The following is a 23,611-nucleotide window of genomic DNA, read 5'->3' as shown; positions in this document are numbered from 1 at the left end:
CAAGCTTCCACTCTGTTTTTTTGGCCTGTTTTTCGCAAAAGCCAGCTGCAGCACCTGAAAGCGAGACATTGAAAACAAGAACAACAAGAACATGAGAGTACCTCTCGAGCGACATGGTCAAGGGAGGTGCCCTGGGCTAGGGCAGACAGAGCGGCACCCGCAGAGGCCCTGTTCTTGACCTCCCCTATCTTGTCCACCAGGTCTTCTAAGCAACAATCAGCACTGTATACTGCTGGGCCATGTTCCAGGACCCACTCCACCAGCTTAAACTTCCTCTTCAGCACCTGCCACATTTAGTGCCATCTCTCATCATCTCTCATCGTCACTATCATCACCAACCTGAGAATTGGTGTCTTGCAGACCGGGTTTCCGACACAGTACCTTCAAAATCGCTTGCGTAGGCACATTTCCCAGCAGCTGGTACAAGAAATGCATTTAGAGCTGAGAAGAGCTGAGCTCTTTTCAGCAGTACCTTTTTCACCTTGTCCACAGCAGCGAGGCGGTCCTTCCAGTTCGTGCTAATCAGAGCTTCCCGCACGTCCTCTGGGAAATACGCATTGACCTCTTCATCCAACACGAAGTGTTCTACAAATGGAGCTTTGGTCTTCCGTCCTCCTGCTGGCTTGCGTGTCTTCCCGCCCTCGCTGACTCTCTGAAAAACACGACTCTGTGTTTAACATAAAAAACTCGTTGCGTAGACAAGCATTAGTCAGTCCCGGATTCGTAGTCCAATAGGTAGATCCAATGGGACACACCTGGACTTTTCGAGGGGCAAGCACTTTGGGTCCCACTTTTGCTTGACCCTTTGGTTTAGCCCTTGTTTCAGCCTTTGATTTAGGCTTTGCCTTGGTTTGGCCTACAACCTCAGCTTTTTCGCACCATTCTTTCACCTGCAGCACACACATTTGTGACAAAGTCTACAAGAGAGTTCTACTTACTTTTTTCATCTTAATGGTGTCGAGCGCCACTAAAAAAGGTGCAAACGCTTTTTCGCCGACCACCTTCATAGCGGTACCCATAGCCTGTGCAGAATTTTCCCGCACGCTTGGATCAGGGTCGTTCAAAGTCTGTAATGTGGAACAACAATACAGGATGTTTTTTTACCCTTTACAGATTTTTAATAAAAAGCTATGGGAGCACCGTAGATGACGTTCCTGTAGTTGAGTTATAGGGTCAGGCGGACGTCCTCTGGGAGAAAGTACGTAACTACTAGGTTATTAATTGCCTAAAAGTCATTAATTACTCCGTAATTAGATGGTATTGCCACGTATCGTCTTTGGGGCGACCACACGCAACAACAGGCAACGAGGCGTCGAATGACGGGCTGGGGGCCGCGCCACGTCGCGCCACATGGCAAGCGATCCTTCTGGAAGCATCTGCTCCTTCGCTCGCATCAATCTCAAGGACGGACCGACGACCTTGGAGAGGCTTCTGTATTTCCTTCTCTCCACCGACGCGTGTTTTCTACAATGTTCACCGCTGTGTATAAAAGCTTGTGAGCTCCCAGTCGGAGCATTCTTTTACGTTAGTCCTGTCTAAGAGCTACCGCTCTTGTGCTAGCGAGCTAAGCAGCTAGAATAAAGCGTTCGCCGATTATTCGCCGTCTCGCTCGTCTGTTTTCATCCGTGACATATCTCGTGGAGGTGCGGAGCAATCCCTGCTCAACGGCCTGGAAGGAAAGCAACGACTGAGTCGAAGACAGCGTGGTCTACCTGCGGAATTCGGCCCATTGGGACCCCCAATCCGCAAGAAGATGATTACGGAAAGCACCACCCAAACGGCGCAGCCGGTCACCGCGCCTGTCGCCCCTACACGATCGCCGAAAACATTTACCGGAGAACTGTACGACGACGTTGACGACTGGCTCGACCATTTCGAGCGGATCGCTGGGTTTAACAGGTGGAACGACGACCAGAAGCTCGTCAACACCTACTTCTTTCTCGACGGGACGGCGTGGACCTGGTTCGAGAACAGGGAGACTCTTTTACGTCCTGGAAGGTATCCAAAGGCAAGCTGCGCGAGGCTTTCAGTTTTGAGCAACGAACGGAACTCGCCGAACAACTACTCCAGGGTCAGGTCCAGCTACCAAGCGAAAGCGTCACCGGCTTCGTTGAAGATGTCCTACGGCTTTTCAAATGAGCTGATCCGAAAGCCTCCGAAGAAAAGAAAGTTCACCGAGGTTTCACGAGAAAGTTCACGAACGTTCACCGCTCATTAGAGGTGTGAAATAGGAGATTTTTCACGTCCTATCCCGTAACCCACCCACGACGACAGAAGCTTTCCTGACTGAAGCCGTCAGGATTGAGAGGGCTTTACTCTCTCGGTCCACCGTCGAACAGCGACCTCAGGACTACCAAGCCTTCGCCGCGCCTGCAGGCTTCGACGTACACTCCCTCAGGCAGTTGATCCGAGAGGTGGTTCTGGAAGAAGTACGAGCTCTCTTCCGCCCAGAAGAAATAGGAGCTCCTTTGGCCTCCATCCGTGCGATAATCAAGGAGGTGGTGCAGCAGGCACTCCAAGCGCCGCCACCCGTTGCCCAGGTACCAAAGCCAACCTACGCCGCCGCACTACGACAGCCACCACAGGCAGCGCGGTACGGCAACAGCTGGGCGCATTCGCGACCCGCCCAACCTGCACCACTCAGCTACCTGCCACGTGCACAAGGCACTCGCAAGACAGACGTATGGCGAACGTCAGAGTTGAGGCCGCTTTATTACCACTGTGGCGAAGCCAATCACGTCTACCGCGGTTACCTGTACCGGCGACTGGGTCTACCCGGATTTTCACCCGACGCCCCCCGCCCTCAGCGCGGTAGTCGCCCCGCCGCAATTGAAGACTATCTACGGCAGCAGAATGCTTCTGCTGGCTCACGACGTGACCTGTCCCCGAGCGTCCCCCACTGCAGCAGGTCGCCAGGAAGAGCACGTTCACCGTCACCGGCAAGACGACCTGTGTGGCGCAGCCCTAACCGGGACAACTGAAGACTGCAGTTCCGGGAGGTGAAGCTGCGGACCAAGTTACAATTCCTCCAACTCGACGAACAGCAACGCAGCACCGCCGCGACGCTCGAAAAATTACGAATAACCTGCAAATACTCATCGACGGCCATGAGACGACCGCGTTAATCGATGCCGACGCCAACGACTCTGTTATAAGTGGTACGTTGGCTAAGAAGCTTCGCAAGGTGCAAACGAAGTGGGATGAGCCTGACATCAGGACTGCAAGTAGACACGTCGTAACACCGACTGGCCGATGCACGGCAGTCATACAAGTGCGCGACATCCAGTACGTCGTCAGCTTCGTCGTCCTGCCGAACTGCCCACGTGACGTCATCCTCGGAATGGACTTTCTACTAGAAAATAAAGCGGTCATCGACTTCACCACCGGAGTAATTTCCTTAGACACGCCAGAAGGGGAAAACGACGATAATGCGTGGCTGACGCGTATAAGCCCGGAGAAACGCACAAATACGCATGTGGCAACTATAGCAAGTCAGCGGATAAGCCTTCCTCCCTTGTCATCACGTATTATTACTGCTGTGAGTGACACAGTCCCGAATGGCTCTCTGTTGGCCGAAGGAAACATTGATATCCTCCTACAACGCAGTATCGGGATAGCAAGAGGAATTGTGCCTGTCAGAGACGGAAAAATGCAGCTACTGATTACGAACTTTAGCCAGGAACCGCAGCATCTCACAAGTGGCACAAAAATAGCTGTCCTTGCGGGCGATTATATCACCACAAGTATTTGTCTCCTGGACAGTGCAAGCACCGACTGCGCCACAGAACACCACGACCGCCCGTTCAACGTAAACCCTCAACTAACTGCGGCGCAGAAGCACACCCTTCTGCAAGTACTACAGGCTTTCAGTGACTGTTTCGCCATTTCGTCCAAAGTGCGACAGACGACGGTAGGAAAGCATCGCATCATAGTCGACGAAGACGTCCGGCCGATTCATCGTATGCCGTATCGGGTGTCACTTAAAGAGCGAGAAGCCATCCGAGCACAAGTAGAAGAAATGCTGGACGACGACATTATCCAGCCGTCGACCAGTCCGTGGGCGTCGCCGGTAGTACTCGTGAAGAAAAAAGACGGAACACCCAGGTTCTGCGTCGACTACCGAAAACTCAAGGAGGTCACGAAGAAGGACGTTAACCCGTTACCACGCATCGACGACACACTCGATAGTCTCCAAAATGCGAAGTTCTTCTCCTCCATGGACATCAAGACGGGGTACTGGCAAGTGGAAGTCGATGAACGCGATCGTGAGAAAACGGCCTGCGTTACTCCGGATGGGCTTTACGAATTCAAGGTTATGCCGTTCGGCCTCTGCACAGCTCCAACTATGTTTCAACGAGTCATGGACACCGTACTGGCTGGGTTGAAATGGCAAACCTGCCTTGTGTACCTCGACGATGTCGTCGTCTTCGTAAGAACCTTCGAGGAACACATAGGACTACTGAAACAAGTTCTCGAGGCCATCAGAGCTGCGGGATTATCGGTAAAACCTGAAAAATGTCGGTTCACCTACCAAGACCTCATGTTTCTCGGCCATCTCGTAAGCGGCGACGGCATACGCCCGGATCCCGAAAAGACAGCGGCTATCTGCAATTAACCTTCTAACCTTAAAGACGTACGAAGCTTCCTTGGTCTCTGCGCCTACTATCGCCGCTTCATCCCAAATTTCTCGAAAACCGCGTCACCGCTCAACGCACTGACAAAGGATGGAGCTTCTTTTGAGTGGCGCGAAGCGCAACAACGGGCCTTCGACGAATTAAAGACACCCCTCCAGGCTGTACCTGTGCTGGCACACTTCGATCCCAACGCCGAAACGGAAATACACACCGACGCAAGCAATGAAGGTCTCGGGGCAGTGCTGGTTCAACTACAAGACGGCCTCGAACGTGTCATCGCTTACGCCAGCAGAACGGTATCCAGGGCCGAGAAAAACTACTCGACAACAGAGAAGGAGTGGCTTGCACTTATACGGGCCATCACGAAGCTGCGTCCCTACTTATATGGACGCCTGTTCAAAGTAGTGACAGACCATCATGCTCTATGCTGGCTCGCCGGCCTGAGAGATCCGTCGGGTCGATGAGCACGGTGTAGTCTTCGGCTACAGGAGTACGACGTCACCATCACCGACAAGTCGGGAAGAAAGCACAACGACGCAGACTGCTTGTCGAGGGCACCACTCCAGAGAACAGACAGCGGCGACGAGATCGGCGACAGTTTCCTGGGCCTCGTCAATGCGACCACTATGGCTTCAGAACAGCACAGCGACCCAGAACTGAGGCCTCTCATCGACTACTTGAAAACTCGGGCTGGCAACGTCCCTGCCGTCTTCAGACGATCGCTCCCCAGCTTCTCCACACGCAACGGTGTCCTCTACAAGCAGAATCACGAGCCACAAGGCGCTACATGGCTTCTAGTTGTACCTTCAGGGATGTTCCCGGAAATCTTCGCATCCTGTCATGACGAGCCATCTTCGGGTCACCTGGGGTACAGCAGAACACTGGCCCGCATAAGAGATAAATACTACTGGCCAAAGCTAGCCAAAGCTGTCCACCAGTATGTGAGAACGTGTAGGGAATGTCAACGCCGAAAAACGCCACCAGTGCGTCCGTCTGGATACCTTCAGCCGATTCCGCCGCCGTCGGCACCGTTTGAGCAGATGGGGATGGACCTACTCGAACCCTTCCCGCGATCGTCTTCCGGAAATCGTTGGATAATCGTGGCGACGGACTACCTAACACGCTACGCCGAGACAAAAGCCCTCCCTCAAGGGACTCTCGCTGAAGTGGCGAAGTTCTTCGTTCAATGCATTGTACTCCGGCACGGAGCTCCCACGACCATAATCACCGACAGAGGAACAGCATTCACGAGCAGACTCACCTAAGAAATTCTCCGCCTCAGCCATACCGTCTATCGCAGAACGACGGCATATCATCCACAAACAAACGGCCTCACCGAGCGGCTAAACAAAACTCTTGCCAACATGATTTCGATGTACGTCGACGTAGAGAACAAGACGTGGGACGAAATACTGCCGTACGTCACGTTCGCTTACAACACGGCAGTCCAAGAAACAACCGGGTTCACGCCGTTTCACCTTGTGCACGGACGTGATGCAGCAACGATGCTCGACGCGATGCTGCCTCACGAGCCCAGTGAAGAAGAAAGCGATGCCCTGGACTTCACCCAACGAGCCGAGGAAGCTCGTCAGCTCGCCAGGCTACGGATCGGACAGTAACAACGCGAGAATACGAGAAGGTACAATCTACGTCGACGAAACACAGTTTAGCCCAGGGGACCTGGTATGGGTGTGGATTCCGATCCGATGACGAGGGTTAAGCGAGAAACTTCTCAAACGCTATGTCGGCCCATACTACTGGACTACGAAGTAGTACCTGAAGACAGCACAGCTTCTCGGCGAACCCCGACCCCTGAAATAGTTCACGTCGTTCGCCTCAAGCCGTACTACTCCAGGTAGCTTGGACGATCCCCGGAACCAGAAGAAAATTGGCTACTTCTTTACCTCGAGTACTTCGAGAGCCCGGAACGCCCGCCGAAACTGCTCTAGCGCCCTCGATACAAGTTCCGGCATCGGGACGATGCCACGTCTACGGAAGGGGCAATGCCACGTATCGTCTTTGGGGCGACCACACGCAACAACAACAACAGGCAACGAGGCGTCGAACGACGGGCTGGGGCCCGCGACACGTCGCGCTACATGGCAAGCGACACTGTGTATAAAAGCTTGTGAGCTCCCAGTCGGAGCATTCTTTTACCTTAGTTCTGTCTAAGAGCTACCACTCTAGTGCTAGCAAGCTAAGCAGCTAGAATAAAGCGTTCGACGATTATTGGCCGTCTCGCTCGTCTGTTTTCATACGTGACAATATTTGGCAAAACAATATAGCAGAATCAGAGACAATCTTCGTTGCAAACGATTCCGTTTTTGAGAAATCCTGAAATGCGCACATGCATTGAAATCTCGTTCTTGCATGATGTACTAGCACTAGGTAGCAAGGATTGACAGGAGAGAACAGGACAGGCGACTACCACCTTGTCCTGTTCTCTCCTTCTGTCTGTCCTTGTTCCCTAGTGCTCGTACATCAACGAAGTTTGGTATGCAAGTGAGTCGTACACCGCGTGAACTAGGAACGCAGGGAGCAGAGCGCTCCTTCCACGGTTATCTGCTTTGGAATGGCAGAGATGATGATTGGGATAGGTGTTGATCTGCTGGCAGGATCAACCACTTTCCGGCCCAGATAAGCCTCTGTCGGTGAAGGTCATGCGCTCCTGAGGACATGCATTTGTCTTGTTTATGTTCATTTGCATACCGAAATTCGGCTATGGATATTTCATGGCACGCGCTCTCTTTTAAGAGATAGAATGGCTTCCAAAAAGGGCTGCCTCTCATTCTACTATCTTACTTTTGCCCAAAATTCCCGAATTAAAAAGCGTTAATGAATTTTGTGTAATTAGTTATATTGTAGTTAATGCTCGCTTCGAGAGGATGTCCGCCTGGGTGGAGAACCTACCAGCAAAAACCGCATCAATGCTGCTATCATAGCTTTTTCATAAAAATGCTATAAAGGATTAAAAAACGCCTTGTATAATGCTTACTTTGTGCAACGGAGTTATGAGCGACTTAAGACGTTTCTTGTTGAGGACGGCCGGAGTGGTCCGCGCCAACACTCTCACCGCAAATGCCACTGCCTCACCCCTCATTTGCGGGTTCTTCTTGCCCATGGCAGTCGTGACGTGTTCCAGCATCGCCTCTAGGGTTAGCTGTGTCAGTAATAAAATCCTTCTAGAAAATTGTGTCATTATATTCAATATTTGTGTAAGAAAAGGAAAGACAACTCGCTCGTCTAACGCTTAGTTCCTGCTCTTTTCCCCACATTATTAGTGCCGGTGCGCTTGGCACTCCAAGTTACTCGGGTGATGAGCTCCAGGTTGTAATCACAGCAATCATAGACAACGACAAAACTGAGACAGAGGGAGTGACATGCGATGACTACCCGAAGCACATCACCCGACTAACTTGTAGTGTAAAGCGCTACCCCTCAATCAATTATGGCTTCACATCGAATCCTAACCGTGCTGTCACAACATCAAGGAACACTTCGCAGCTGTATGTAAGGATTCTAGACCTTCCCAACCTGCCAACACCACAGTTCATTGAAGCATCGACGCTAAAGCGCTCTGACTACGAGACACTGATATCTGATATGCAGCTTGAAATTACCCAACAAAATGCACCGACTACCACGAAGGAAACAATCAACCAGAACTTGAACGGCATGATTTCGACAAGCCCGCCACAGCCAGCTCCCTTTAATGAGCTTCACTCCCAGGGAGGTAACGTACCACCGAACCCCACAGTCTGTCCTTCGTCTCTGGCCCTTGGATGAGCTCTGGAGGTGAATACCTCAGATGCTACAGTCTACGACCCCTACAACCATATTTCAATAAACTAATGATGTGTCTGAAAAAGTGCTCGAGTCAGTGGCGTAACCAGCGGGGGCCAGAGACCGCTGCCGGGGCCCAGCCCAGAGAATGGGCCATGCCAATCAGCTCCAATCAAACTTTGCCATCAGTCAACTACAAACATGTTTTCAATCACTGCAAGAGAGTGACACACTGTTGGCTAATTCCAGCGAATTTCGACCAAGCAAGGAACCTGACCATCTCAATTTCTCCAGTGGTCGCGAAATGAAGAAAATTGCGCCGATATTTAAGCCCCAACCTTCAGCCATTTTCGATGGAGAGGGGGGAGAAAGAAACTGGTCGAAATGTGACCCAGTCGTTTCGGGCTACTTTGAGGGCTTCTCAATTGAGAACTACACTCTAAAAAAAAAAAGGTGTCATACTGACTCCTTTGCGGGGGTAAAACACCCTAACTCCCATGTGCGAAATTATAGTCTTTTTGAGGAGTATCTGCAACTCTGAGAACTATGTAGTAAAATTTACCCCTATAGTACGGAGTAAAAGTTACTCCCAAACAGCTCCTTATTTACTCTAGCATATCGAGTGTAAAAGCAACTCCACTCATGAGGTTAACGTAACTCCGTTGGGGAGTTATGGTTACACTACATAAGGCGTAAAAATTATGCCCCTATCCTGGGGTGTGCATTACTCTAGTCAACTTTTCATCTTGAACAACATACAAGGAAGTGTTGTAAAACAGTTTGTTTAAAAAAAGATACATTTATTGTGCCTCTGATACAGGGCAGAAGTTGAACATTACAATGCACATTACACGCTATGTACATGGAACATAATCATATGTCTAGAAACAGCAAGTTAGGATCTAAAGTGTTTAACAGCACCTAAAGCGTTCCCTAACCAATGCAACATACTTCAGGTTGAAGTCTTCGTGATGTTTGAATGCGGTCATTTACTGGACAGGCGCGTCCCTTCACCGTGATACAGCAGGACTGGAACGTGAGTGGGTCTTCTGTGAGCATTTTTGTGAGATATGGATCATTTTTGTCTTAAGCGACACCGCTAAGGGGAGAGAAATGATAGCGATATATTATGTTACATTCCTTTCTATATGGCCTTCTCAAGTAGTATCAGTCAAGTATGCAATGTAGACCTATTAACCTAAGGAGCAGAGTAATTTTTTCGTTACTAAAAGTTAGAGAAGAATCAAATCAAACAGAGCACATACACACCAAAATTCAGAACTTTCTTATTTGCAAACATCTTACTTCCTTAAATATAAGGATGGGACAGATAGTAGGATGCACTGTAAAAACCATAAGAATGTATGAATGTGTGTGCCGTCCCAAACTGGCAGAGATCACAGTGTTTGAGATGTGCATATTGGTGTGCGAGTGAATCTCTAGCTTGTTCATCTGTTGCAGCTTTCCTAAAATAGGTATGTGTACGCACTTTGCTGTATATCTATTATAAAGCACATGAAGTAAAGTAATCACTTACACAAGTGAACAGGTCAGATTGAACCCCCTCACGAGATGAGCAAAGACATAAATTATTTGTGCTGTGTAATAATCTGCAACATAAATAGGCAATGAGAGTCCACGCAGTGGCGATATGTGATGCTATCGTATGTCAAATATTTTTGCTAATTAACCATTTCGTATGCCAAACAAACATAGTGCTAGGAAAATGAATGGTTTGAATCATACGGGGTGGAAAAATTGATTGATGCTAGTACAGTGCTACACAAAAGTTTATGGAACACGCTCCGGCGCCTTCCTCAGAGAGACACGCTAGCAGCTAACGGGGCTGCATGAACTTACAGACATATGCCTAGGTAACCCAGTCATCTGTTTGCAAGTCTATAGGTGCCATTCGCTGTTGGCGTGTCACGCTCCGGAGCGTGTTCCGTAAACTATTGTCCAGCACTGTGATGTGATGTAATAGAAGAAGGAAATAATGGGGATTTAATTCACTGCATTGGACCTACCCTTTTGTTCAACTGTTGCCCTTCTCTTCCTTGCAATTTGCATAGTACTTTCTTCCTATGTGGAGGTGGAGCAGCGCTTTTTCATCGTCTCTTCCACTGTGCTGTGCACACCAGTGGTCAATCTGAAACGTAGTAACAACAGCATTAGAACTCAACACTGACACCACTTATCATCGACGGGATACATATGAATGAAATATTAATACAGAACAGCAGTAGTACCTACCCGCATTGAAACTTACCAGCGCAGGGGACCTCCTTCACACCACCTTCACAGTTTGTCACTTGCATGTCATGCCAAGCTATGCTGGCCTTTCAGGGGAAATTATCACCTTCGTCATCTGCAGTGCGTGCCATTAAAGCCAGACTATTCTGCAATATAGTTAACATTGGTTAGCATGAACGCAGTGTCCTAGCTAAAATCACATTTCAACTATCGTCATTCAGATGGCCTGATAGTTGTCAAAATTCCTTTAGCGGAGTTCCTTTAGAACACAACAAAAATGTACTTCCAAGCTTATGAAGAGAAAGAAACTATCAACCATATATTTGTGAACAAAGTACAGGCCAACGTCTACCGTATTTTGTTAGCAGTGTCCCCAGAGAGGATCCTCCTTTCAAAGTAACGTATACGTGTAAGTACGTTTCACAGGACGGAGACTTACCTTGAGTACATAGTGGTAGGACACGCAGCTATATGACTTGCAGTCGTCGCATTCATTACAGCTCAACATGCTGAAAAACGTTATTGTTGGGAGAAAATATTGTTCAGCGGTCCAACAGACCGTTGACAAGTCTCTGCGCGACCAGCAGAGAGAGACGCACGCCGCTGAGCTCAAACGCTCAAACTCAACGGCCTCGATATCAGTGTTGCTAGACTGCGCAATGGCAAGGAGGAAAACTGTCCAGGAATATGCAGATGTGTCGCGCTTAACTCTCCCCACGGAGTAAAGCGCAGGTTGAAGGGAGTTATTAATGCATCAAAACATGGAAATGCAAAAACGAGGAGTTTCAAGGGTGTTTGGTGAGAGTTCATCCGCAGCACGGGGTGTAAAATTGCTTAATACTCTCTTTCGACTCCCTTTTTTTTTAGAGTGTATGCGGTTCTAAGAGCCACAATTTTTTTTCACCTACTCACTACTACATGGACGACACACTACCTTTTTCCTACTCATTTGTAACTGAAACTTTTTTTCGTAAAAAAAATGGCAAAGTCGCAAGAAAACGCGAAAAACGCCGTTTTTCGGAGCCTTCTTGTACTGACGCCGTTTATCAGAGAATAATAAAACGTACACCATTCGTTTCTTCATTGCATGCGCTATCCGTTGATACATTTTCATTGTCCTAGAGTTCATCTGCTAGAAGCAGATTGTAACAAACCCACAGGCGGTATCGCGATTTAGCTGTATTTCGGCCGGCGATAGCAAAAAATGGCCATCACAAAGTTGCGCGATTTTTTTATATGTTGCGCAGAAACCCTTTCCTAACACACAGAAAAAAAATTGAGATTCGTATTTGATTTTCGGCGACGCTACGATTTTTTAAAGTTACAGTGCACGCGCGCTGCGCGCTGACCCTATAGGCAGTACTCTCCCGCAGCTGGTCGGCGTTACGGTCGCCAAGGGCGGACGCGATTCAGAGAAATCAAGTTAAAAACATGGTTATGGCTCAGAGCAATGCACTTTTTATTTCTATAACTCTGGAAAAAACAGGATGAGAACGCTAGTTAACAAAGGTGGGATATCTTCTTGAGTCTTCTTCAACTTTACACTGTTGGGAGCCTTACTTTCCTTTTCTCACACCTAATAAGAACGAAGGCCAAGCACTGGACGTACATTCTTCCACTCATCTCCTTTTTGTCGCCTGAAGGTTTTCACATCTTCCGAAGGAAGGTGCAATAAAGTCACGTTTTTGACATGTCTTGACACGGCGGTAGTGAACTCACACGCGTTTGTTATTACTTCCGTTGCTGGAGAGCGTAAGTTGAAAATTGTTGCAGCATGTTTGACAACACTTCCGACTCCGTCACAGGTGTTCTTTCCATGACCTGGAGCTGAGAAACGCGACCTCTTTACAGTTGTGTTGCGTCCGAGCTCATAGTGCTGAAATCTGTTTTTGAAATGCACACTGGCCCCATCAGAGATGTATACAGCGCTTCCATCCAGGGGTCGGTGGTCCTCAATATGTTCGTCTACCTTGAGAAGAGAAAGCAATGCAGCTGCGCTGTCGTGCCGGGTGTCGTCGGATACAACAGCATAACAGCGAGTTGAAGTTGACGTAGTAGCCAGACATGTGAATATCGAAACGAGTTTTGTGCCAGTGGTAGCTCTGGACTTCCTTGGGCAGGATAACTGTCCAATTCTCTGAAAAGTCGAAATGAAATACAGCGTGTCCTGGCTTTACAGAACACTTAACTCCTTTCGGATCGTTTCTCACTGGACCGTCCTGATGTGGTCATGGCTGATATAGGAGCTAACCCACTTTCTAACTACTTCAGTGAGGTCGCGCGCAGGTAATGTCCTCCTCAGCAGGCCTCTGTCCTCTCATATTGCGAAATCAATTTCTTGGTCATCTTGGATGCCCAGACTTTCTTCAGTAAGTGCTTCTGGGCCTGCTGGACACTGTTCGCAATTCCTAGAAAGACATTCTTCGGAGTTTCCATCACATATGCACATGCTGATGATAATTTGCGTTGATATACCCTCTTCGAAATTCCTGATGGCAGCTGTCGTAGTAAGCTCGAAGTTTGCACAGTACGTGCATATGCATTCCTCTCTGCATGGGCTAATACTAACCCACTTGGGGCGAATGGAGTAAAATTTGCTCAAGCTAAGCCTTATGTCTGGATAATTGTTCCTAAATTTTCTGTAGGCTTCGCGGATTGAACAAGTCAAGTACCTCTTAGCTTTTGTGAGTTTCTGGCCTCCTTCTTTAACGTGCACGACGTCTCTCGATCTTGGGCTCTGAACCGCAGTCCACACTCTAAAATCAGTACCTTTTAACGTACCTTATATCGGGCTGTACCTGGTAAATATCAGGTACATCAGTGCTTTTCAGCAGTTGCTTTAAGAAGTCCTGGGCTAGACAAAGGATCTCGCTTTGTCTGCATAAGGTAGAAGCATATTTATGGGGTACACGGTCAGTTTGTGAGGTACCGTGACTTCTACCGTATAAAGCAGTACCTCTTGCGCAAAATCTTATTGTGTTTTCACTGCTTTCAGCAGTTCTTTCGTTCAAGTAACGCCCCAAAGGGTTCGATGCAGTCAGATAATGCATGTATATCGCACGGACCCGGAGATAAAGATTAGCTGTTGATTTACAACTATGATTGTTTCATTCACGGCAGATGTGAAAACGTTTCCTGTCTATGTCGTCAGCTAAAGAGCCTCAACCGTGGTACTTTTGTTCAAATTGTCTGCGTTTGTTTTAAGTATATTACAATCAAAGGCCAGACAGTGAGCAAGGAAAATGCCGTTTTGTATATGTGATGTTAATTGCTTATTGGGTATTTACATTGATAAAATAGCAAGAGATTGAACTCTCTCCGTGTGTTCGTGAAGGAGGCAGGTTTTCTTTTGGCCAACATGAAAACTAAAAGAAAAGAACATTCCGGAACAGATTAGCTGTCGACGAACCGACAAGCCACACCTTCCAGTGGTTTCATGAGGTCAGGCGGGTCAGTTTCTTATTTTATCGTGCCGCATATCTAGCGAATCGAACATCTGATACCTACGGAAGAAACATGTGTTATACGTGCAGCCGCGTCCGCGTGTGAAGGTTATTTGTGATCAGGAAGCCGCCGTCTTCGCACGGTTAAGCTGACCGGTTAAGGGACATGGAAGGCCGGGAAGGTGTAACCGCTCATGATAAGTTGTTCTTTAACGTTGTTCATTTCCGCTACAACTACGCGCATGCCATTTCCCAAAACGTGCATGTGTAGGGTGAGCGTAGTGAACGGTAGCTTGCCACAGTACGTATGCGATTATATTGAGGGTTGTCTAGTGCTGAAGGTTATCGTCCCAGTTGTAGCGCTGACATATAGATCCGATGAAGATACAGTGGTGCGTAGACGTGCCTTAACCAGTGGTGCGCGTGTCATCAGGCGCTGATAGACAGCTGGAAACGCGATTGGGTGATCCACCATCCCGTTGAAGTGAGGGTCGGTACGCACAACGGAGATATCGAAACGCGAACTCACCCGCTGTGCGTACCGACCCTCCCTTCAAGGGGATAGTGGATCGTCCCAACCTCCTTCCAGCTGCCAATCAGCGCCCAATGGCACGCGTTCCGCTGCGAAACGAAGTCGGCGCTAGTAGTAGTTAAACTACGACAAACTACGACATGGACCTCTGGGTCCTGCCCTGAGCCCTGCTCGTATTTTTCCCCGCGCGGCACGTGTGCGGAGGGTTGTCCGCGCGCTTATCGGCGGGGGGAGGGCTGCGTGCGCGCTTACCTTCTCACATTTTTCAGCCTGGGCCAACTTCTTTCGTCATTTTTCAATCGGTGCCGGTTTCAATCGCAATATTTTTTATGATACAACAGGTGTGTGGTGGGCGGTTTACATGCAAAGGACAGCTATACACAAAAGTACAAGTGAAAATATATTTATTAAAGTCATTAGTGTCAGGAATTGTTATGACTCCTTGTGAAGGAGAAAAACTTAGCCAAAAAGTCTGATGCAATAGCATTGAAGAGGTATCACAATTTTTTATTAGTGATAATCAAGCAAGTTTTCAATTAAGCAGAAGGAGTACCACATTTTAATCAAACAAGATATTTTTAATCAATACGATTACAATCAAAATTAAAAGTTTTATTATAAAAAGTCTAACATTATTATACGTGAGCACCCTAGCGGAGTTTTAATTACAAAGTTCTGACAGATGTACGTAACTTGCACAACAGCTAATATTCCATTATGACACATTTAATCAAAGAAGATATTTTTAATCAATGCGATTACAATCAAAATTAAAAGTTTTATTATAAAAAGTCTAACATTATTATACGTGACCGCTATAGTGGAGCTTTAATTACAGGTGCCGATAGATGTATGTAGTTAATTGTGGACAGCAGAGAACCTGGAAGACCATGGGACAAGAATGACGCGAACACAAGAGGAAATAAAATCTATAACACTACATTGGTTAATCAAAACAACAGAGGAGGAGAATAATCTATAATCTATCATTTTAACTATCATAAAATCATCCTCGTGACTTAATCTAGTCGAACCCCATACAATTTTCATCCTAAGAAACACATTACTTTGTTTTATGAATCCAACACAGAAAATATATTAAAAATGAACTTCACCGCAGAGCACGCTCCTAGCAAACAACCAGCTATAATAATATCTGCCCTGATTTGTTGAAGACGGGACACATGCAGGAAAATAATTGAAAAAGAATCTATCAAAACGAGAAACATGCACGGAGCTAGCACTGAATAGCCGAGAAACACTTTGAACGGCACACCATCCACACGTAAACAATAGCACACACGGAAGGAAATACAGTCGACCCACGTTTATCCGGACTTCATTTATCCGGATCCTGCACTATCCGGACAAAAAAGCATGGCGACAGATTTCTCCCCATGTATTTTATCCGGACTTCAGCTTCCGGACTCGGACGGGAATTCTAGGGAACAGAAGTGACTAATACCCAACAATCGGCTTCAGTTATCCGGTCATTGTCCAGGACTTTGTCCGGTCATTGACCACTTGGCCCACACCTAGTCAAGCGAGGTCGAGAACCCTGGTTGTAGGCTTCTTTTTACTCACTTACAAAGAGGGTGTGGCAAGGAAGAATTTTCTCCCTTTCCGACTTTGCACGTTGCACAAAAGATCTGCAACGAGGACCCCTGCGATACTGTACCTGCGCTGCAATCACAGATGACGACATCGTCAGTGTCGTCGCTTCCGATAGTGTTCAAGAAGAATCTGATGATGAAAGCGGGGATGCACCAGCTGAGACGGTAGGAAATGCGCGGGCGGCACTGAGAACAGTGCTAGTATTTTTCGAGCAACAGAACAATATTTCACAAGTTAATGCCATTAGCAAAGGTTTGCAAGAACTGGATGCGTGTATTAGAATGAGACAGATGACAATGGATAGTTTTCTGTGTAATGGTCAATAAAGATGTCCTTTCAGGATCACTCTGGATTCTCGTGTTTCACTTATCCGGTTCCCCCGCTATCCGGACATTTTCACAGGAAACGGAGCCGTCCGGATAAACGCGGGTCGACTGTATTATTGAAACAAGGTCATCAGCTAATAGAGAGCCAAAATCCCACACGTAAACAAGAGGTACACAAAGGATAAATAATTGAAAAACAATCTATCAAAACGAGAAACATGCACGGATGAGTAGCAGAGAAACACTCTAGACGGCGCATCTGCCAAGATGTAAACAACAGACACATGCAGGAAAATAATAGAAAAAGAATCTATCAAAACCAGAAACATGCACGGATGAATAGCATGGAAACACTTTGAACGATGCATCTGCCAACATGCACACAACACACAGGAAAATAATAGCGAAACAAACTATCAAACATTACAAATTGAAATGGAAGTAATCTATCTTTTGAACTATCATAAAATCATCCTTGCGACCTAACAATATACAATTTTCGTCCTACTCAGGCAATATAAACATTACCTTGACATACGTATCCAAACACGCAGTACAGACAAGCTTTGCACAGCACAACCAGACTTGAGTCCGGTGAGGTCACTCTCTCCCTCTATACAGCCCAAAGCGAAGAATCCACACATCTGTTGTCAATCTATGGGGTGGGGAAACCCTCTCTCTTTTTCACATTCTTTCCTCCAAAAGGAAATATTCTTAGGACCGATGTACAGAGACGAAATTTTTTTATTGATCGCAAATAGACATTGGAATTATTCGATTCTCAAGAACACAATAAGAATTCTATCAGCAAACAATAGCCCGCAAAAAATCTAAGAATAGACTTTTATGTCAGTGCAAACTGGTTTTAGAGAAACATTATCTAAGCAAATGAGAAATATTATCGACGCAAACTGTACTCAACCAATACGAGAAACGCTGCATTTTAATGTATTTCAGATCTGACACAACTATTATGCATACATTATTCTCAACTCACAAAGAATATTAATCGAGTGAATATCTGAAGCAAAAAGAGAAAGTCAAATTTATTCAATGATAGAAACAATACTCATTCGAAAACGAGAATCAAATTTATTTACAACGTTTTATGACAACTTTGCAATAGTAATTTCTACACGCAGAAGCCACAAACAACTCATCTGAAATGCAAATTAATGTAAAAGTTTGCTACAGTGAAAGTCAACGCACACAACTTAAAGATACTTTCCCAACTAGTAGAATATTTTTATTAATATCAATCAAGCGATCATCTGAAGCAAACTCAAAGCAGTAATTAATTTAGGGAAACACTTTCTGACCAAGCAGGGCGATACATCACAGGAACACATCTTTTTCATTCAGAGCTCACTAACAAAAAAAAAAAAAACAGAGAGGGAAGCTTATCTCCCATGCACTTTCGCCAAGGTTACGCCCCGCAGAGAGAAGGGGGATCCCAGAATGGTCGTGGTCAAAGTCATAAACTAACTCCAACAACTCAAGCCGGGAATTGAGAGTTCTTCTAGGTTTTTCTCGCTCATTACATTTTTTTTTGTAAATTGACTCTTTGTAAATTCTGGAAATTTTGTAAATTCTCACGTCAGGTGGATATTATTAACATTCTAAACGCGATAACATAATAACTTTTTAATAAATAAAATTAGCACCGATATGATTTAATTAAGTGCCGAGGCACACTACAAAACAGAACATACAATTGCTATACATTGAAGAGTTTGACGGATTTTGTACTCGTTACCATAGGTCATGGGAGGACCTGATAAAAAGCTGCTTCGAAAAGGAGGAGCCTCGAAACGATTCAATTATCGCTGCATTTCAATACGTTCTAGACGTGGTCGTATTCGTAGATATGGTGCAAATTATGGAATTCAAGATGCGAGAAATTGTATGCCGAATCGACAATAGTTATAAAAATATTTGCACGTCAACATCGGAAGGACCCCTCGGATTGATGGTGGAGTTTTTGAGGTTTGCTAACGAAGAATTGAAATACACTAGACCAAACGTAATTGTAATCATTGCAATGGGCATTGCATTAATCAAGAAAGCAATCAGATCAAATTATCGTATACAAGCAGTCTATATCGCACGATTCATTACGGATTTATTGAAATTACACATAGCGGTTGAAATGGAAAGTACATAAAAAATCTTATCACATGATATATTCCACCCTAGAGCCTCTACACATTAATTTTATTCTACCAGTCAATGATGTCGAATGAACAGGAGTTCAATATTGTCGTGCAAGGTCTGATGTATCATCACTTATTGAAACTCAACAAACATATCAATTGCGGTGGACCACCGGACGATTTTCATCTAATACTCTCTTGTACGCCATTCAAGAATCTTCATACAAAGAAAGGAAACATCAATAAGAGACTGTGCAAGTTCACCGCAACAAAGTGCAAGTTGTTGAAGCAATACAAACACGGCGACAACATATCACCTGCGTTAATCAACTCTGGATTCAAGCGCCCAATAATCAGAATAAACTACTTGATGTCTTCGGAATTCATCAATCAAGACAACAAACGCAAACTTCAGAGTTTGGAATAGGACTGTAATTTATCCAAATAAACAAGTGTATAACTGAAATAATAAATGTATTCTTTGTCATCATTGCAATGTATTCTACACATCGCAATGAAAAAAGCTTATGATTAGATTGAAGATTGCTAAGGAGACGTTTATTCCACACTATGTATAAGGATCTTCGCATGGAATCAGCGCTGGCAATCAAAGATTTTACACGACCACACTCTATACAACACCGACACCAGAAGGAAAGAATAGTAGAAGAATCGCTAATTGAAATTTAGAGGTATGTTACATCAATCTTTGTTTACAAACAGGATCACTAATATTTTGTGAAAGCTTATTTTATGAATTAAATTGCACAGTATATATATTTTCCAAAGCAAACCTCAAAAACTCCACCATCAATCCCAGGGGTCCTTCCGATGTTGACGTGCAAATATTTTTATAACTATTGTCGATTCGGCATACAATTTCTCGCATCTTGAATTCCGTAATTTGCACCATATCTACGAATACGACCATGTCTAGAACGTATTGGAATGCAGCGATAATTGAATCGTTTCGAGGCTCCTCCTTTTCAAAGCAGCTTTTTATCAGGTACTCCCATTACCTATGGTAACGAGTACAAAATCCGTCAAACTCTTCAATGTATAGCAATTGTATGTTCTGTTTTGTAGTGTGCCTCGACACTTAATTAAATCATATCGGTGCTAATTTTATTTACTAAAATTTATTATATTATCGCGTTTAGAATGTTATTAATATCCACCTGACGTGAGCATTATGAAAGTCAATTTACAAAGAAGGTGTGATGAGCGAGAAAAACCTAGAAGATCCCTCAATTCCTGCTTGAGTTGTTGGAGTTAATTTATGGCTTTGACCACGACCATTCTGGGATCCCCCTTCTCTCTGCGGGGCATAACCTTGGCGAAAGCGCATGGGAGATCAGCTTCCCTCTCTCAATTTTTGTTTTTTGTTTTGTTAGTGGGCTCTGAATGAAAAAGATGTGTTCCTGTGATGTACCGCCCTGCTTGGTCAGAAAGTGTTTCCCTAAATTAATTACTGCTTTGAGTTTGCTTCAGATGATCGCTCGATTGATATTAATAAAAATATTCTACTAGTTGGGAAAGTATTTTTAAGTAGGTATGTGCGAATATTCGAATTCTCGAATCGAATCGAATATCAAACGCTCGAACTATTCGACTCGCGAATGGAATATTCAATATTCGGTTTTTCGAATATTCGACTATTCCACGAATATGAACGACACAACCCGAAAGTGGGTTTCACCTGATGCTTCCATGCATGAGGTGAAGCCTCCTTTACAAAATTGCCCTTGCTGCAGGACCAACACAGGCCGGACGGTGTTTAGTTTAAGATAACGTTATCCAAAGTTAGTTTTGTAGACATCGTCTGTGGAAGGGGGGCGCCCCTCCCACATGCAGTTTAGTGGTGCCGACGAGAGACTTTGATTTGATGTCTGTGAGGTTGCCTTTAAAAAGTTAGGACTCTCGAATAATGACTATAGCCCACGAACAAGAAGGGTGTCTTAAAGATGTCTTTACATCTAAAATTTCAGTAGTGCGACTTCCTAGGACAAGTGCAAAGAAACTAAAAGGTGTTCATGGCAAAGCTGAGGCAGGATGCCAATTCATTTGTTTCACAAATGGCCTGTGGTTGTCTGAAACAATTACAGCCTCATCCGTATAACATGCTACTGCCTGACATAAAATTTTGAAATGAAGGTAACCACTTCAGTACTCCAGTAAGTGTAGGCTCACCCGAAAAGCAGGAAGCACTCCCGTATCAAATTAAAGAGTAGGGGCTTTAAACGGAAGAATTGCATGTCTCTCTTGTGACAGTTAATGCCAGAAAAATTACACTAAAGCCATGGGCCACAAAATGAAAACTTTTAGTGCGAAAGTCACATATTTTAAATTTTGCACAAATATTCGATATTAGATTCGGTGTTCGGAATTTCTTTTCCCATTCGATTCGATATTCGATTCGACTTGAAATATTCGGATTCTCACACCCCTATTTTTAAGTTGTGTGCGTTGATTTTCACTGTAGCAAACTTTTACATTAATTTGCATTTCAGATGAGTTGTTTGTGGCTTCTGCGTGTAGAAATTATTATTGCAAAGTTGTCATAAAACGATGTAATTAAATTTGATTCTCGTTTTCGAATGAGTATTGTTTCTATCATTGAATAAATTTGACTTTCTCTTTTTGTTTCAGATATTCACTCCATTGATATTTTTTGTGAGTTGAGAATAATGTATGCATAATAGTTGTGTCAGATCAGAAATACATTAAAATGCAGCGTTTCTCGTATTGGTTGAGTATTGTTTGCGTCGATAATATTTCTCATTTGCTTAGATAATGTTTCTCTAAAACCAGTTTGCACTGACATAAAAGTCTATTCTTAGATTTTTTGCGGGCTATTGTTTGCTGATATAATTCTTATTGTGTTCTTGAGAATGGAATAATTCCAATGTCTATTTGCAATCAATAAAAAAATTTCGTCTCTGTACACCGGTCCTATGAATATTTCCTTTTGGAGGAAAGAATGTCAAAAAGAGAGAGGGTTTCTCCACCCCGTAGATTGGCAACAGATGTGTGGATTCTTCGTTTTGGGCTGTATAGAGGGAGAGAGTGACCCCGCCGGACTCAAGTCTGGTTGTACTGCGCAAAGCTTGTCTGTACGGCGTGTTTGGATACCTATGTCAAGGTAATGTTTATAGTGCCCGAGTAGGACGAAAATTGTATATTGTTAGGTCGCAAGGATGATTTTATGATAGTTCAAAAGATAGATTACTTCCATTTCAATTTGCAATGTTTGATAGTTTGTTTCGCTATTATTTTCCTGTGTGTTGTTTACATGTTGGCAGATGCATCGTTCAAAGCGTTTCTCTGCTATTCATTCGTGCATGTTTATCGTTTTCATAGATTGTTTTTTAAATATTTTCTTTTGTGTACCTCTTGTTAGCTTTGGTGCATATGTTTGGTTCTGTATTACTTGTTGATTGTATTTTGCATTATTTCATTGCATGTACCTATTGTTTACGTGTGGATGGTCTGCCGTTCAAAGTGTGTCTCTGCTATTCATCCGTGCATGTTTCTCGTTTTGATAGATTCTTTTTCAATTATTTTCCTGCACGTGTCTGTTGCTTACATGTTGGCAGATGCGCCGTTTAGAGTGTTTCTCTGCTATTCATCCGTGCATGTTTCTTGTTTTGATAGATTGTTCATCTATTATCCTATTTATCCTTTGCGTACCTCTTGTTTACATGTTGGATTTTGGCTCTCTATTAGCTGATGATCTTGTTTCAATATTTCCTTCCGTGTGTGCTATTGTTTACGTGTGGATGGTGTGCCGTTCAAAGTGTTTCTCTGCTATTCAGTGCTAGCTCCGTGCATGTTTCTCGTTTTGATAGATTCTTTCTCAATTATTTTCCTGCATGTGTCTATTGTCTACATGTTGGATTGTCCATTGTTTTAGCTCTCTATTAATCCTAGGTGTTGATCGTTTTGTTTCTCATTATTTCCATATGTCTATGCTGTTTACTTAATAAGAAATTGATTCATTGTGTAATGTTGGAATAATCAACTTATCTCCCCTATTGCGCTCGAAAATGTTCATAACTGTCACGAGGCAGGCATACGCCTCCAGTCTCCAACAAATCAGGGCAGGTATTATTATAGCTGGTTGTTGGCTAGGAGCGTGCTATGCGGTGAAGTTCATTTTTAATATATTTTCTGTGTTGGATTCATAAAACAAAGTAATGTGTCTCTTAGAATGAAAATTGTATGGGGTTCGACTAGATTAAGTCACGAGGATGATTTTATGATAGTAAAAATGATAGATTATTCTCCTCCTCTGTTGTTTTGATTAACCAATGTAGTGTTATAGCTTTTATTTCCTTTTGTGTTCGCGTCATTCTTGTCCCATGCTCTTTCAGGTTCTCTGCTGTCCACAATTAACTACATACATCTATCGGCACCTGTAATTAAAGCTCCACTATCGTGGTCACGTATAATAATGTTAGACTTTTTATAATAAAACTTTTAATTTTGATTGTAATCATATTCATTAAAAATATATTCTTTGATTAAAATGTGCTACTCCTTCTGCTTAATTGAAAACTTGCGTGATTATCACTAATAAAAATTGTGATACCTCTTCAGTGCTATTGCATCAGACTTTTCGGCTAAGTTTTTCTCCTTCACACCGAGTCATAACAGAATTCCTGACACTAATGACTTTAATAAATATATTTTCACTTGTGCTTTTGTGTATGGCTATCCTTTGCAGGTAAACCGCCCACCGCACACCTGTTGTATCGGAAAAAAAAATTGCGATTGAAATCGGCACAGATTGAAAAATGACGAAAGAAGTTGACCCAGGCTGAAAAATGTGAGAGGGTAAGCGCGCACTCAGCCCTCCCCCCGCCGATAAGCG

The 23,611-nt window shown here is 44.6% G+C and overlaps 1 protein-coding gene across 1 annotated transcript in view; it reads right to left on the bottom strand.

Moving 5' to 3' along the window:
• Nucleotides 1-6,350: 6,350 nt before the first annotated feature.
• LOC135378368 (protein mini spindles-like) overlaps nucleotides 6,351-23,611 on the bottom strand; it is a 93,809-nt gene continuing 76,548 nt past the window's right edge. The window contains exons 3-4 of the mRNA XM_064611399.1: nucleotides 7,630-7,794; nucleotides 6,351-6,446 (exon numbers count right to left, since the gene is read on the bottom strand). Coding sequence (XP_064467469.1) covers nucleotides 6,351-6,446; nucleotides 7,630-7,794 — 261 coding nt within the window. The remainder of the gene's footprint in view (nucleotides 6,447-7,629; nucleotides 7,795-23,611) is intronic.

This window comes from Ornithodoros turicata, chromosome 1, assembly GCF_037126465.1.
Source record: "Ornithodoros turicata isolate Travis chromosome 1, ASM3712646v1, whole genome shotgun sequence".
Taxonomy (NCBI): domain Eukaryota; kingdom Metazoa; phylum Arthropoda; class Arachnida; order Ixodida; family Argasidae; genus Ornithodoros; species Ornithodoros turicata.
The sequence above is the reverse complement of the archived record's forward strand: the minus strand, read 5'-3'. Positions and strand labels throughout refer to the sequence as shown.